General features: G+C 42.9%; 1 protein-coding gene across 1 annotated transcript in view; it reads left to right on the forward strand.

Moving 5' to 3' along the window:
* DMRT1 (doublesex and mab-3 related transcription factor 1) overlaps positions 1–17,863 on the forward strand; it is a 95,701-nt gene that overhangs the window by 25,374 nt on the left and 52,464 nt on the right. Inside the window, exon 3 of the mRNA XM_019729724.3 lies at positions 11,435–11,718. Within this exon, the coding sequence (XP_019585283.1) occupies positions 11,435–11,718 (284 nt within the window). The remainder of the gene's footprint in view (positions 1–11,434; positions 11,719–17,863) is intronic.

Raw genomic sequence — 17,863 nt, forward strand, 5'->3', positions numbered from 1 at the left:
AGAGCTTTTGTTTATGTGAATTGTATCTATCAATATTTATTGAATTAGAAACTAAAACTGCGAAATCAAAAATATACTTAATTCCTTTAAAGTAATAAATACATTACTCGTTAACATATTTTAATGAAAAATAAACTGTATTTGTCAAAAAAAAAAGTGAGGAGAGTGACATTGTTTCACATTTTTGCAAATCTCTTTGGCTTGCTAGGACACAGCTGGCTGGCTTAATATCTACAACTTCATTCGGTTTGTTGTTTTGATTGAAATACATGAATAAAATTCAGCTTCACGTAGATAAATAGTTCATTGATACAAGACCAAAACTTGACAAATAATAATTTCTTAAAAATTAGTTGCAATGATTCTGAAACCATGCTAATGAGCTTTTGTACTCTGTTAAATTAAAACTCATTGGTTTATCTTGCTCTTCGAATGGATTTTTCACCCACACTTGATTTTGTAACCTCATGCATTGGTCATTTAGAAAATATTATTAGTTCACTGAGTTAAGCACATCTTCCAAGTGTTGACACGTTTCATGACAAAATATCAGAATATCCCATTCATTAATATCATTACTGATCTCATCAAAAGAGTCTTTACATTTTAGAAGCTGTCAAACACATGGTGGTGGTGGATAAGTTTTCCAAAATTCTAATTTTTATTTGAAAGCTCAGATTTTTAGCAGTAAATACTGTCAGTTGTATTTCTTGAAGTGATAGGCTCACTTTGTTCATTTTCAAGAAAATGTCTGCCAAATACCCAAGTCTCAGTAACCATACTTGGTCATTAGTCATTCTTTCAAGTATATGGTGTTCTCAATGTTAGAAACTTCCATACCTGTAGAGAATTTCTATAAGAGGTTATTTGAGCCAAAACTGAACGACAATTGCTGAACCAAGATCTCAAATGCTATGGAGAATGAGTTTTGCAGTTTCTTTCATGCAATTTGGAATTAAGGAGGGAACGTAAAGAAGATTATATGAAGATGGGAGAAAGTAAGGCAGGAATTAGGTTACAGGATAGTTAAGATGATGTGCTCCCTTGAGGATGGTTACACTTCTGAGGGGTCTGAAAAGAGGCATTTCTGAGGTGTGTTACCCTCGACGCGCAGAAACGATGGACAGGACTTGCTTAAGGCAAAGGTAAGGCTTTTACTAAAGAAGTTACATGCTCAGGGAGTGACCACCCAACATGACCTGCCCAGTTAGGAACGTATGACCAGATCACCCTGTGTGATTCCTTTTCTAGCACCCCCTTTTCGTCCACTAAAGAAAAATTTTGTCCATTAAAATAAAAAACAGCGAGTTTAGCTCTTAATTCTAACATTTGCACAAGTGCCTTCTTCAGGAGAACCATCCCCTTGATGTGCATGATGAGTGCTTCCCATCTTGTCACAAGATGAAGAAGACACACTTAAAAGTAGAGATTTGATCAAGCTATTATTTTTTCCTGCTTCATCAAGGGCATCTTAAGCAAAGTTGACATGAAACATGTTTTGATTTTTTAAATGTTTTCCTTCATAGCTGAGCAGCAGTGCAGTGACTATGGGTGCAGCTTGATTTGTGCTAAGGCACCAGTGGCTTTCCCACCACCACTGCTGCGTCATCACCACAGACACCAACACAGTGAAAAAGGAAGGTCGCATCTTCCTGTTAATATGGAAATGCTTTTGAGCTTGTGGACCCTTGAAAGGGAGTTGTGGACAGGGGGTCTCCAACCACATTTTTGTACCTGCCGTGGTAAGATGGCATTAGAACACCAACCTCTGATGGATTTAAAGCAGTTCTCAACCTGCTGGTGCTGGCGTCACCCTGGTGGCTCTGAGCAGTTCTGATGCCTGGGTCCCATTGCCAGAGACTCGCATGTAAAGTGGTCTGAGTCCTGAAGAATTGTAGCCTCCACCCCCACCCGGTGCAGCCAGGGTGAGTTGTGTAGAGGCAGATTTAGTTCCTGGGGAGCCCAGTCTCGCAGTTCAGTAAGTTATTGTCAAATACTTGAAACACTATAAGACAAATACCCGACTGAAAACTGGCAATATGAAACTGAACTGGTATGATCTTGAGTTGAACAAAAGCTGTGTGGAACAATATGATGTGCTATAATTTGTTTTTTTATCCCTTGTGGGGTTCAGTCCACTTTAGACCACCATCTGGGGGCTTCAGGGGCAACAACAAACATCTATGATCTTATTTTTAAAAGAAAGTTTTAGAAGCAGAATCTAAATCCCAAACCTAAAGGGTGCCGGCCATGAGCAGACTTAAGAATGTGTCCCTGACAGCTCCTGTGTTCAGCACCCTTCATGCCCAAGAAAAAAAAAAAAAAAAAACCCTAGTAAATTAAGACTACATTTTAAGCTGTCCAAATACAGTTCAGAGAAAACGTCTCTGTGGAGACCTAAATATATGTACACAGTCAGTCCAATATGCGCCTAGTTTAAAATTTTCTCAGAATAAGAGATACTAAAAAAGTTCGAGAAGGGATTCTCTTTATGATCTCTTTTAGAATAGAGTACTTGATGGAGAGGTCATCTTCCCTCTTCTCTCATCCACTCCCCAACTCAAGCCTTGCTGCTGGCTTGTTGTGTGGCACTCCCTGCCTTCTCCTGTCTGCTGGCAGGTGTTGACAGAGTCCCAAACTGTCTCTGGCATCTTGCCAATGATAGGAAATTCTGAACTGGCCTAAAGAGGGAAAACCTCTTTCGTGGCTATGAGACAATTTCTAGTAAAGTCAGAGAGAAGGCATTTTGTCTATATCTGACTCCCTCTATAGGGCTAATAGTTTCTCTGGATGGCCCTGGGGAATTCTGAGGCTTATGCAGAGGGCGGGAGCCAGGGAGGGGAGAGCAGAAACCCATGAATAAGAACGCCAAGAGGTGGGAATATGTGACGTAGGGGTTGCCACACTGCCATAGGTATTCCTTGGGACCACACAGTGAACCCTGTACTTTAAGTGTCTTCAGATCCAGTTGAGTATTTTTCCTTGGAAGAGAGTCTAAACTTTATATTACTATGCCAGCAGCACCCTCATTCTCATCCTGTGGGGGACCCTGTGCTCCCCCTGCCCTGCTGTACAGGCTGTTCTCTTGCCGTCTCAGAAACATTTTGTGCCTCCTCTACTTAATACAGAATTCCTCTCTCTCTCTCTCTCTCTCTCTCTCTCTCTCCCTCCCCCTCCCCTCCCCCCGTCTCCCTCCCTCCCTCCCTCTCTGTCTCTTCTATGAAAAACCTTTTCTGATCCTTTAAGTTCTCCCTTGCATTTGTCATCAATGGAGGGTGAGCTAGAGAGCAGGGATTAGCTTCTGTTATTCTTGGGCTTCCCTCATTGGTCCAGCACTTTGGGAGGTGCTGCCCACAAGGATTGTTACTTACTGAGATTACTTACTGTGATTATTACTTACTGGGATTGTCAATAGCCCCAGGGGGCCGCCTGCTTCCAATCTTGGTGAGCTCCCTTGGAAGGCCTGTATATGCTCCCCGCACCTGTATATTTTCTCCATCTTTCCCCATGTCTCCTGGTTGGTTTCTTTGCTCTGGTCGTGCTCAACAATCCATGTAGCTAACTCTTACCCTCCCGCCCGCCCTCCCTCCATGTATCTCTTTCTCTATCTCCCCAGATCCCTTGTATCTCACACCTTTGAACCAAGCCTGCTCCTAGCTTTAAAGGCCAACTTCAGGTTATTTATTTATTGAAAACCTTTACCCTAAGAAGAAAAATGAACTGGACACTTTGCTCCAGGACCAAGTTACATTTTTAAAAATTCCTTGGGAAAAAGGAGAAATTGGCTCTCACATAGTCCATGCCTGTGTACAGGAGTGACGTTCGTGAGCCAACATCAGCAGAACTTGTACTTTGAAGGTTGGGCTTAATCTCAGCCTCCCTTCCCCACAGTTTTGTATTTTCCCATAGCCTTGGTCAGCCTCTCCTTCTGTGTGTTAGTTTCAGGATCTCCCCTTACTGCTGAGCCTGCAGTGTCACAGACTATGTGCCTTGTGCCCCAAGGTACTGCACAGGCTGCCTTGCACAGGTGCTCAGTGAGTTTATTGCATGGAACATGAATTGTTTCTTCGGCAGGGGAAGGTGACAGGTGTGGCGAGGTCCCTCATTCCTCGTCACCGACAGCAGGTAGTGGTATGAATAGCAGGCATACTGCTGCCTCAATTATCAGGCCCTCTGTGCCAGCTCTGCTTTACTGGAGAAAACTAGTCCATTTCCTCAGTCAAGACGGCAGACTTCTGTTCTTGGAATTGTAGGAGTGCTGAGAGGGCCCAGGTGTCAGCTCATGGAACCACTTCTCTCTCCATGCATCTCCCTTTAGGTTTTCTCCCTTGTAGAGGAAGAGTCCTGAAGCATCACATTGGGTTTCTCAGTTTTTCCGAAGTCTAGGAAATGCTAGGAACTGATTAGTTTGGACCCAGGGTTGCCCTGCAGAAAATAATGCTAAAAGCAGGGAGCTGAGTAAATGAAGCCTTCATGTTGCAGTGAAGGCACACCCCACTGCCACCCTCTAGATTCCGTGACATGCCATCATCCAATGACATGGACGCTTTCTTAAGACCTTAATTTTCCTTAAGAAAAAAAAAAGGGGGAAATGACTTGTACTTTTTCTGTACCCTCCTAGCATTCAGCACAACATGTTAGTTAATTTTGCTATCTCAGGCTTAGCAGTAAAAAACTGGTAACACTTAAAACTAGAAACTAAGTAGGACAGGCTCCATGTGAGGCATGGATTACAAAGACAAAACCTGTTATACCTAAATTAGCCATTATATGAGATCACTGTGAATCACAAATAATCATATTGTAAATTGCAAATTTTGATTTCATATGTGATTTATGATATAGGAAACTGAGATTTGGTTTTGTCATTGAGAAGGGAGTACGGCTCCAGGTTTGAAGATAAAGGACTCAAAAGTGCAACCACTCTGGGAGTCTTGACACTAGAGAAGAGTGGGGAAAAAAGCCTTCACATACCTTAAAATGAATTACTGGTTAACTGCTATTAATATGCCATGGGCCGGGAGACCAGCATATAACACTGCAAGATCAATAAGGGTATTTATCATGTGGTATTGATCGCTCATGAAGGAGTGAATCATATTTCACGCTGCATATGTTAGTGCAAAAAAAGTAGCAGAGGGATTGGGAAGCCTTATCAAAGAACTGGACTGTGGAAGGTAAATGTATGGAGCCACAAATATGAGCATTGGAATAAGAAGTGATTGAGTCTGCAAGCAATGTCTCTGCTGATGAATGCTGGTGGTCCTGCGTGGAGATACTTGCTTCTCCAGTTCCTCTCCTAGTTGTTGAATCCAGTCCTGCTGATTTTTCTTCCTTAAAGCACAAATTAGGACTATACCAGTAATAAAGGGTAACACTTAAACCATCTAACTTCATACTTTGCGTTGGCAGGGGACCTAGGGGTTGATAATTCCTGTAAGGGATCCACGCCTTGGTTAAGAAAGCTACCACATTTTCTTGGGAACAACGCTGTTGAGCTTTCTCTTATAATTCATATCATTGTTAAGGAATCTTGATCAGTTTTTATTCTAGAAACATAAAGAGTGAGACCTGGAATATAGCTTTGTATGGTGACAGATGGTTACTAGACTTATCGTGGTGATGACATCGTAAGGTATATAAATGTCGAATCACTATTTTGTACACCTAAAACTAATATAATAATGTGTAGCAACTATAATTTTAAAGAAAGGATTTCCAGCAAACTCCTAGCATGTTTCCTTTTCAGTATACTCCTGTGGTCTTTGTACTTAGTCAAAGCACAAAGTGCAGTTGAAACACCCCCGTCAGTGTGCATTAGGCATGGGCCGGGCAGGAGGAACCAGTCACAATGAGGGCACTGATACATGTGGGTGCATTCAGCTCAGGGCTGTAGTACCAGCTGTCCGTTTATACTGGGTTGTTGTTGTTTTTCTGTAATTCAGAAAATGATTAGTAGCCTATTAAGAGATTGTACATGAAAAACCACTTTTGATGATACACAGATTTCAAAATGTATATGGTGACTTTATATATTTTGTGGCCTAAAAGTTAGAAACCTTACTATCAGGTTTATCTCCAGCTAATAGTGACACTAAGCCTGACTCAACAGCTTTGATGACATCCAGTGTTGAAGAGAATGTCTCTAATTACTCTTCTGGGAATTCTGCTATAGCACAGATTGGAAAAATGGCTTCTTCTACTTATATATATTCTTACCCTCCGTCAGTGTAGGCAAGAGCTGTATGTATGTTCCTTCTCAGGATGGAGTGAATATCATATAATCAATCACTCAGCAGTTGAATGAGGGTCTGAAAGGAGAGCTGGGTGGCTTCCCTGGCCCCTGGGTGATGGGTAATACCAGTATAACTTGGTTATTTGAAGGGAATTCCCAGAACACCAGACATGCCAGTGATTTTCATGAGGTTCATTTTTTCCCCCTATTACCACAGCCTCTGTGTGCAGGCTCATATCGTGTTTCCTCAAAAATAAGGCCTAGCCGGACCATCAGCTCTAATGTGTCTTTTGGAGCAAAAATTAATATAAGACCCAGTATTATATTACATTATATTATATTATATTACATTATATTACAATATTATAACGGGTCTTATATTAAAATAAGACTGGATCTTATATTAATTTTTGCTCCAAATAAAAGGCTGATGGTCTGGCTAGGTCTTATTTTCAGGGAAATACGGTAGTTACCTTTCAGGCCTGAAGTATTTAAAGAGCCTAGTCTGTTCTGATCTGTGGAGCATATATACATACATATACAGAATAGACTGTTCTAGCCTTGTCTATTCTGCCTTTTTATTCTCCTAGATCTTTTGTGCTTGGATCAGATTAATTTTCCTGGAACGTTTTTACATTACCCCCTTGCTCTGAAAACCTTCGTTGACTCCCTGCAGCCTGAGGAGAAATCAGAAGTCCTTGGCTGGCATTCACATTCAAGGCCCTCCACAATTTGACCCCGTGTAACTTTCCATTCTCATCATCTGTTGTCCCTTGACATGAACTCTGCACTCCAGCCAGGCTCGTCTGGTCACTGTCCCTGGAACATGTCTTGTCTTTTTCCCCTTTGTGATCCTGGTGATATATTATTCTCCTCCGTTGAGTGCCTCCACACCCCCACCATCTCTCTCAATCACCCCCATCCTGGCTCATGTCTCCACGGCCTTTGCTGATGGTGACATCTGCCTAAACTGTCCTTGTGGCGATTAGACTATTGCGTTGAAGGTTTCTATGCTTAATTTTTTTTCCCCAAATAGGTGGCACATTCTTAAGAAATGAAACATTTTCAGTGTTTCTTTGTGTGTTTGGCATCTAAAGCAAAGCTTTGGACATAGTTGTTATATGATAATTAATGAATGAATCAAATATAAATGCAAATTAAGGTCAAGAATAAGTGATTTCGTGTTACCTGCTCCTCTGGATTGTCCGGAAGCCTTATGAGGAATACTAAAGTTTGACTCTGTGATATTATACCTAATAAAGTGCCTGGCAAATAGTAGGTGCCTAAGAAATGAAATAAGCTTTCTTTCAATGGATGAATTAAGCTTTTGTGGTTAGAATAAATGAAGGAAGCCTGGGTGTAGGCCATGAAAATCAGAACCATTGGGCAGCCACATATGTACCGCACCCACGATCTGTGGGCCGAGGTCAGTGGTGATGTAAGTGGCAGCCCATCTTTATTCAGTGGAATTTACTGTAGACTTGTCTTGGATAGCCAGTCAGGACTGTCACAGTGATGCAGCCACGGGATAATTTATGGAGAAATTGCTTTGAGTCTTTAGAGGAGACCAGTGGTTCTCCATCTTTTGAGTGTATGCGAACCTACTGAGAGCTAAAACTCAGATTGCTGGGCCTGACCCTCAGAGTTTCAGACTCGGGGTCTGGAGTGGGCTCTGAGAAAGAGTATGTCTGTAAGTTCCCAGGTTGTGCGGATGCTGCCGATTCGGTGACCATACTCTGAGCAGCACTGGCTTAGACACATGTACTTTGGTGGATGTTCATTTCTACCTTGGGAATTTTCCATGCACAAAGAGGCTGGGAGTCATAAAGCTATTTTTAACATTGACCAAGGGTTTTAATTTGGAACTTTAAAATACTGTTCGGTGATTTATAAAATTCAGATTTTGGTAGTTTCATGTATCCTTGGATCCAGGTCTTTTCTCTCAGCATTTTTAAAAATGTCACTTTTTAAGAGGGCTTAAACGTTTTAAGAGTGTAAAATATTTATGCATCTACTCTTATGAGTTCAAATGATTTTTATTATTTAAGTACTGGTATGAAATGAAACATTTCCAATATATATCTTAATTTATTCTTTTGTTAAAATTTATTCTTAAAATTCAGTATAATTTGAAGGAGGAAATGAGATATGGTTGTGGAAAGGTGTTTATTAATTACAATCAGCTGTAGCTAAACAAATCCTTGCTGTGATCTGACGTAGCTTTTTATTTGAGGTTTACTCTATAGTCTGTTGAAGCCATTCTCTTGTCACGTTGAGAGTTATTACATCATTTTGTTGCTGAGCAAACTGAGCCCTCATAAAAGGTCCTGACTAAGGTTATGATGCAGAAATTCAGGAACCTGTGCCTTAATCCTAGAATGCTGCGGTCTTTGCGTTTCTATTTAATTCTTTATCTGCTTCTGTATTTCATATTTTGTAAAAGAGCCTTGCTTTTGACGGGCAGGCCCTAAGGGATATCCAGCGTTTTTCCACAGCAGGGGTAGGGATGCGCATTTCAAATGCCTTCCTCAGTGTCTGTGCGATCGTATACAGATGTCCCACTAAATGCTTATGGCTGGGTGGTAAGAACATGTCATTCATTCCTTTTCTGGTTTAAACATCCATGTAATTTATCATTTTGGCAGAGTTTCTATTGCTCTTATAATCAAGGTAAACAATAAAGACGACATTGCAAACAAAAGAATTAGGTAGTGAACACCACCTATGATGTCACTAAATTGGTGTTTAAAATACGAGAAAAGGATCAGTGGGGAAGTTGAGGAGGAGAGAGTGGCATGTACCTTCTCCAGACACGGTGTAGAATACTGGAATTGGAATGTCTCATCTCATTAGTTGGGAAAAGGAGGAGAGAAGAAAGGGAAGAAATATAATAAAATAGTGGCATGACAGTGCGTTGACAGGAGCCAAACGTGGATGGAGGTGGTATCCTTTCAGAGAAGAGAGTTCTGATTTTAAAATGAGCCAGTAAAAATACGTTTTGTAGATCTCACCCAAACCTTGCACTTTTAGTCATGTCCCCCCCACACACACACCCCACACACACACTCACATGCGTTTTCTCTTTCTCTTTCCACATGTTCAGCCGGTGGACACTTCTGACCACCTGCTCTGCGCCGTGCGTTGCTTGTCCTGGGAATCTGTCTTCATTGGCTTCTTGTCCCTGCCGGCGTATGCCCAACCCTTCTTTACGTTTTAAAAATGAATTAACAACATCTTCTTGTTCCCTGCAGCCTCTATTTATTTCCTCACATTTATTGTGATGCCAGGCTACTTAAAAAACCATTGTTCGTTGATCCCTTCTACAAATATGTACCACATGTGTCCGGCAGTGCGCTGGGCACAGGGGGTGCAAGGGTGAGCCAGCAGGCATGGCACGGCTTGCTGGGTCTTACATTTGGCGAGACACAAGGATCAGGGCTTCTGTCTCCTCACTGCTTACCTGCTCCTTGCCTTCTCATAGACTTCTGCTCCTTCTGTACTAAAACCACAAGGCCCTAACGACCTATCCTGCTGTTGGTCTTTCCCAGAACTAGTTTTGCTTGATCTCTTAGCAGCAGGTGACAGCACAGCCTGCCCCCTCCTCAATCCACGTCAACTTTGGCCTCCGGGACATTGCATTTCTCCTCCGTTCTGCATGACTTCAGCCTTGACTCTCTTCTCTCAGAACATGCTCTTCTGTAACGACTCCCTCCTGTTCTCCCCAGTTGCAGCCAGCATCTCCCGGTGGTGACTCCTGAATCTCAGCATCTAACCTCAGCCTCTCCCATGAGCGCAAGTGTCAAGTTTCTCACCCTCATTCATTTCCCCCACTTGTGTGTCCCCCTGGCATCTTGATTAAGCAGAACTTACCACCTCCCGCTCCTCTACCATAGACTTCCTGCTCTTCCCAACATCTGCTCTTTACGTTTCTTCGCCTTCTGCATCTTAAATCCTGATGTCCCATCTGTCCTCCCGTTCTGTTGAGTTCTGTCTCCCACATGTCCCTGGCGGGTTCCTGGCACAGGTCCCATCCCCTCTCCTGCATGAGTCCCCTAGGTCTCCCTGACTACTTCAGTGTCTCCCTAGGGGATCTCCCTGTTGTGGGTCTCTCTTCCCTTCACTTGCTCAATTCTTCAACCTGGTGCCCCATCACTCCCTGGTTCTCCTTCCACGTTCCTGCTTCCATTCCTTTGTCCTTGCGGCCCTTTTCTCATTACTCTCTTCTTCACATTTTCCATCTAATTCCTGCCTTTGCATTTCTGTAAAGGTTTATGGGTGTGCCTGTATGATAATGATAATCCTGTCATTCTTTATAATCCCATAATATCTTTCATGCTAGACTGTAGACTATCATTGGGCAGGGGCATCCTGACACCTTGTAGCCATGTCAGGCACCTGGACCAACTCTTTGAACATTGTTTAATGAATGTCCATTGGAGTCCATTCCGTTACTTGTTGGAATTGACACAGTTTTAAAGTCTAGACCCTGGGCTGACAAGCTATGGTCTATATAGTCTGGAGGCCATGTCTGCCCACTGCCTGTGTTTCGTGAATAAAGTTTTATTGCAACACAAACTACAAAACAACCTGTATATGCTGCAACTGAATGGCCCACAGAGCTTAAAATATTTACTAACTGACCCTTTACAGAAGTTTGTCTTCCCCGGGTCTATACCATTGTCCAGACTTCAGAAGGATAAGGTATCAGCTATGGAAGGAAGTGAAGGAAACGGTGTTTGCTTAAACTCTTAGCCTCTGGCTTTGGCTTTCTGGTATATCTATGTGGCTACCATAGTAGGGGTGCTGGGTTCCTTTTATTGTCTTATGGAAATGAAGTCCAGTTAATTTTGTTGTAAGCATGCTGTAGACAGCCAGGTTAACTAGATTTGATCTCTAATTTCTTGACATTAGGAAAGGAATTTCTGGGTACAACTTACTGGTCAGGCTTCACATAATTAAAATGACCCTTAAAATGTGTTTGGTATTCTCAGTAAAAATAATCAGCAAGAATCTGTCGTCTGCCCAGAATTATGCCAGCCTTAGAAGCCCCCCTTTGGTTTGGCTGCAGAAGACGCAGCATGCCCAGGGGCCTTGTTCTGCAGTTCTTGAGGAGATCGGCCATGTGTTGCCAAGGTTTAGAGGTCAAGTTTTGTAGCCACCCAGATTAATACCATGTTGGCCTTTGCTTTTTCTTTCCAGAGGGACGTATGGTCATCCAAGATATTCCTGCTGTCACCAGCAGAGGGCATGTGGAGAACACACCTGATCTGGTTTCGGACTCGACCTACTACAGCAGCTTCTACCAGCCGTCCCTGTTCCCTTACTACAACAATCTGTACAACTACCCCCAGTACTCCATGGCCTTGGCTGCTGATTCCACTTCTGGGGATGTGGGAAGCCCCCTGGGGGGGTCCCCCGTGAAGAACAGCCTTCGGAGCCTCCCAGCACCTTATGTGCCTGGTCAGACAGGAAACCAGTGGCAGGTAAGATGTCACCCAGAGGGTGAAGTGAATATGTGACACCCACCCCTACACACCCACACCTCGGCTCGCGTGTGTGCACATTATACAAAATGTGTGAAGAATTTTTCACTCTACCTATAACATCATTTAACCCCAGAAGTTGGCTGCAAGGAGTTGTAAAGAAATATGCATATATTTGTTTTCTTTTTCAAATTTTACTTTTGTCATTTTTCAGAGTTATTTGGCATACATACCCAGTGGCTGGAGTCACATTCACAAGTCACTTACTGTAGGACGCCCCACCTCCTGCAGTCTTGCCCCAACTTTCTTGGAGCAGCTTAGAAAATGCTGGGTGGGGGTAATCTTCTTGATGGATTTGCACCCTAGGAAGGAGAAGTGTTATAATCTGTATGTTTGGTGGAAGAAAGGTAAGGAAAGGAATTAGGTGACTGCTGTGCTGGGCCAACGTCAGTGCATTATTTATTTATTCCTTGGGTGTATTTTAGCTGGGAATGGAGGTCAGTCCTTCATACTCTTAAGTACGCATTTTTAAAAGTGTTCAATCAAGAGCTTTTAATATTTGGGGTAAAACAAAGCATTTTGCAATGTCAGGGAAGAAACATTTATCTAGAGCTGTTCTGCTCCCTCAATTTAGCCATTCCCGTCATGCCACTATGTTAGCAGCAGATCCAAGGCACCAGAAGCATGTGCAGGTGGGATTACCCTGTTGTAGGAATGTGTACACACGAGTGCTGGGACTTGACACTGCCACGCCCCACTCCCACTGTAAGATGTTGCGATTCTGGGAGAACGTTCTCATTTTGGATGCATTTACCATAGTCAGGCTTTCTCAGCTGGGCTTTGATTCCAGCACAATGCAGTACATAGATTTTAGAGTTCAAGGCAAGTCTTTGACCTTATGCCCACTTTTTAAAAAATGTGAGATGAATTTTTTTCTGAGTAATTCTATTCCATTCTGCATTGCTTAGGTGTGGGGAAGTTAATATTCAAAACACCCCATTTTTTTGGATTCTGTCACTACCCTTAGGGATCTGACTTTTCCAGCATATTAATATGTGAGCTTTAATTCCCTGGGCTACACAGTTTTATGTGTTTTCCATACATTTTATTTTTAGAATCATACTTTTTAAAAAGGGAGCTTAAAGCATTTTGATGTTAGAATTGAGAGGTAATGTGAGTGTAAAGGAAATGCGGTAATTTATGGGTCTTCAAGCTGCACCCCTACAGGTCTGTCAGAGTACCAGCTGGATTTTATGATTTGGGACAGGTTTTAGGTTGATTTCTAGTAGAGATCCTCCTCTCTGAAAGAAGAAAGAAGTATCTTGTGGTTCTGGAAAACCCAACTCATCCTGCAGGTTCCCAGGAACCAGGGACTACTATTGGAGTGTCCTGGTTCTCTGGTTGCTTCCAGGCTTCAAGGATAAAGCAGGAGGGTCTGTGAACCTGCTGGCTTATGAGAAAAAGGATGAGAAAGAAAAATCTTCAGTGTTTTCTTAAAGAAAGCTCATAATCAGCTTTCCAGCAGAGCCAGAAATCTCCTAAATTAATTTACCTTCTACTTTGTCAAAATCTTTCAGAAGGCATATGATGGCATATGATGCCTGACACACTAATATTTATTCTTACTCTACCTGGGAAACCTGGGAAGGGAATGGCAGAGGCCTTGGATTTCCTTGGAGGTCCCTTACCAAGGCCCCTTCTTGAGGATAGCCAGGAGGAGAAGGGTTCTCTTGAATGGCAGTGTTGCTGGTCTTGGAGAGCTGCCTCAGCCACTGTGTGCAAGGAAGGATTCCCCTAAGTAGGTTCTTGTACCCCAGCTTGCAAAGGTGGGAGGAAACACCTTATCCACAGTTGCTTAGTCCTATTGCGGGGCATGCAGTGTTGATACTGTTCATGCCTTCTCTAAACCAGCGCGTACTAGACTAGAGAGAAGTGGCCCTGGTCTGAGGCCTAGGAGAGATGCTGAGGCATCATTTAACATACGAGTTTGTTTTCCTGGAGGGCTGGGCTTAAGCCTTTCTATTATTTCAGCCAGTCACCTTTGGTAATATAGTCTCATGTAACAAATTGCTTTGCAGACATTGGTCCTCCTCTGCTACTGTGGTTGGTGTCATTCCTCTTAGTAAATAATGACACTGATAATGAGCAGTAAATCTCCCTCATACCCCGAGGAGGCAGATAGTATTGTCTCCTTTTTACAGGTGAGGATACTGAGACGCAGGAGGCTGACTTAGCCATGGTCACGCCGCCTCCAAACGGGAGAGCTGGAGTTTGAATCTGTATCTTTCTGGCTCCAAATTGTGTTTCTCAGCACTATCCCCTTATCACTGGGTCTGCAATAAACTCAGGGCTATGGAAGCTGTCATCAAGTAAGAACGAATAGGGAGGCCCTTTTTAGGGCTTGGAATTTCTACCTAAGTTCTTTGCTTTTCGTTGGGGATCTCCTTGGAACCCTTTGCTGATTTTCTTTCTTTACTTGTCGAAGTTGGAAATAAGCAGAAGCTTCTAGAATATTACTAATGTGTGGCTATTGCAGATGGCTGAGAATAGAGCCTCCGATGCTTTTCTGAAATGTGCCGTCTCAGCCATTAGTGTTTAAAATATGCTGGGTTCCTTGCTATTTGGAAGGTGCTTTTGAATCTGCATACAAATTTTCTGTGAACGCGATTATCAACAAAGCATATCTAGGTACCCCTGCAACGTGTGTGTATAACATAAAAAATGATCCTAACAATTGGGAGGGGCTTTACCGTATGGTGACTCCATCCCTTCTAAGTGACATTTTACAAGTCTGTGGATTAACCTTGTAACCAAATGTAAGTGCAAGCTTGACTTACCACATTGTAGTCATGTTCACAAAAGTTAGTTTTCTTGAAAATAAACCCTTACATTAAAATTACAAGAGCCAACATAGCTATAAGCCATCAATTTGCAAAATGACAGGTGAAAATCAGTCCAGTGATTACCAGAGCTGAAATGGATCTTACAGAGCTCTAGTTCACACCCCCGCCCCATCTTGCTACAGAGAAAACTGAGGTCCAGAGCTGAAGGGATTGGCTTAGCACTCACAGCTAGTTGATGGCAGAGCCTAGACTGGAAACCAGGCCTGTTGAGTGAGGGGAACAATATGAAGTGGGGAGCATGGAATCTGGCACTAGAAGATCCATAGTCAAGTCTAACTTGTGATTTAACTATTCATGTCGGCTTGAGGCCTTGAGCAAAATACTTAACCCTTTGAATCTCAGGGTTGCTTTTTTTGTCTGTAAAATGAGCATAGTACTACCTTCATAGGATTGTTGCATAGATACATCAGGCAGGGTAATGACTGAAGTAGATCATTACTGTGGAAGTTTCTTTGTACACCAAGAAATGCTATGCCAATATTAACGGTAGTGAATTTGTTTCATTAATCATTATTTTCACTTGGCTCTGCTCTTTTTTTTAATCTTTTTTAATTTTCAGCCTCTTGTTCATATGTATTTTAGTTAGCTACCTCAGATCCCCGTTGTAACAAGATAGGGTATACATAATGCACATTTTAGTTATCATTAAAGGACTATAAAATGTGAATGTGGACCAAGTATGAATGTATGTGGAATAATTTTTATCGGAGTTGGGGAAGAATTTGATCCATGTAGGAAATACAAAACTGAAAGCATAGACAAAGATTATGATGGTGCAAAATACGTTTGTTAAGATGCATATGTTATAAAGAAGTATTAATTAAATAGTGAACACCTACAGATAATGCATAGTTATAACCAGTGTTTAAGGGATAGCAACTGGATGGCTTATCTTTTAATCAGAGTTGTGAGGGCAGAGGTGTAAGGGGCAGTGGTCTGGCATGTGGCCTTGCCCAGCTCTTGATGTTTCTGCTGTTTCAGGAAGGTGCCCTGGCTCTGATCTTTGGACAATGCCTTGTTCCCTACTGGTGGAGGCTTCCAGAAAAGGGATAGGTGGGGGCTCCCCCTTGGTTGTTGCCATGTGTTTCAGTCGCCTTTATGGAAGGTGTCCCACAGCTGCACCTGGAGAGCAGCTGTGCTGGTCCGTCCTGACTGGATTGTCCCTTAGTCCGACCCTGGCTTGATCCAAAGGGCCTGAATCTTAGGCAGTGTCTCCACCATCTGCTATCTTTCTTTATTTTTTTTTTAATTTTTATTTATTTAAGTGTGTTTTCTTGGACCCATCAGCTCCAAGTCACGTAGTTGTTTCAATCTAGTTGTGGAGGGCGCAGCTCACAGTGGCCCATGTGGGGCTCGAACTGGCAACCTTGTTGTTAAGAGCACCGTGCTCTAACCAGCTGAGCTAACTGGCTGCCCCCCACCCACCCCGCCGTCTACATTCTTGACTCTCTATTGCTAAGACACCCCACTTTCCTCCTAACTCTTGACCAGAGTGAGTCACCATTTTATATTACCCTCCTTGCCTTGCTGCTTTGTGTATCAGTGTATGCTGAGGGAACAGTATGAATGTTTTTCAACAGACAGCTCCTTTCTGATTCCTAGAAAAAAATCGACTCTAGTGGAGATCATCATCATTTTTTAAAGCTAGATGTCTTAGAGATTTGTAGTGAGGGTATTGAATAATTTGCAGAAAGAAATTATAGAGTTGAGACTTCATATAATAAGTCTCCCTATAAAATCAAGCAAGATGCAAAATTATTGAGCACCTACTAAGTGCAGAACCTCTAAGGAAAGACAGAGCAGGTTGGCATCCCAGAATCCCAAGGTCCTTTCCTGTTAATGCCCTGCGTGCTGAGAGCTGCTGTAATTGCTTTAGATCTGTCTCCAGCCTTGGAGATTTGTGGCCCAATCATAGATTCCTGTCCTGTTGTGAAACAGGAATAACATTTGTGACACTGGAACAAACTCACGATGAATGGCTGGTTCCACTGACCAGCGGCTCAATTTCACTTCTGCATTTAATTGCCTGCAAAAGCTGTTTATTGCCTTGTGCACTCCTCCACGGCAACATTATCTCTTAAATAAACATGTTGTACCAGGTTGACAAGGGAGAGCTGCATATCAAGTGAACAGAAATAAATATGGGAGGACTCAGAGCTGTACCTGGCATCTCCTTTCAGTCCCTACGGCAGGCACCCTCTCTGATTGCTTTTCGGAAGCTTATGCCACCAGATGTGTAGAGTCACATTCCGACCACAGTTGGGGAGTGGTCAAATGGCAACATAGGTTATTTCATTCCTCTGGTGGTTATTTTGGGCTCAGTCTGAAGTGTGTCGCGAATATGCTTGCCCATTTATGATTATGTACCTCACTGGAATGCATTCATGTGTTAAATAAACGTGCATGGAGGTCCTAGTACTGTGTGCTAGGGATCTACCACTGAAGCAAACAGACAAAAATGAGAAAAGTGGGTCTTGAGGGAAGGCTGCTGTTACCACCTGGAAAATGAGAAGGGAAGTTGGGGACCATCTAAGTAGGCCTGGATTTGAAACTGAAATAGAGGCAGGAAGGAGACCAGCTTCTGGCACCCGAGCCTTGGAGCACAGAGAAAGGCGCCCCCTTGCGAGCATTCTTGGTATGGCGCTCCAGCACCTTTGGCCGGCTGAGGGCCAGAGGCCCCTCAGGGCACTTAATAAATGAAAGCTTTTTGACTGCCTGCCTGATCCTCCCGGTATAATGAGCAACCTGAGAGTGGCCCTTGTTTTCACATTGCTGCCTCCTTTGTTAGCATAGCTCAGCAGAACAACCTGTTAGCTAAAGAGTGTTAAGTGACTTACTAAGCACGTGCTTTGTGGGAGTGGCTGTAGCCCCTTCACTTCTGTGGCCTGGTAACTTCACAGGAGGGTCCAGCAGTGGGGGGAGGGGGGAAATGTGAATCTAAGGTTTAAACCATTCTCAGGGAGACAATTATAATGAACAATCGTTATTTTAAAATATCTCCATAAATTAAAAAACAATACATCGGGGTAGAATGCAACATCCACTTCAATTTTTAAGATGAAGTGGGAGACTTCAGAGAAATTTTTGTGTTTGTCGCAGGCCACCCCTCTGCACCGTCAGGCCCCCAGGATAATGTGCCTCTGTTCACCTCAAACTCCTGGGTGATTCTGGGCTGAGCAAGTTCAGTGACTTGCCTGAGGCACACAGCTGCTGATGGAGAGCCAGGCCCCAAACCTGGGCCT

This window comes from Rhinolophus sinicus, chromosome 16, assembly GCF_057876585.1.
Source record: "Rhinolophus sinicus isolate RSI-liver-muscle chromosome 16, RSI-T2T, whole genome shotgun sequence".
In the NCBI taxonomy this organism is placed as follows: Eukaryota; Metazoa; Chordata; class Mammalia; order Chiroptera; family Rhinolophidae; genus Rhinolophus; species Rhinolophus sinicus.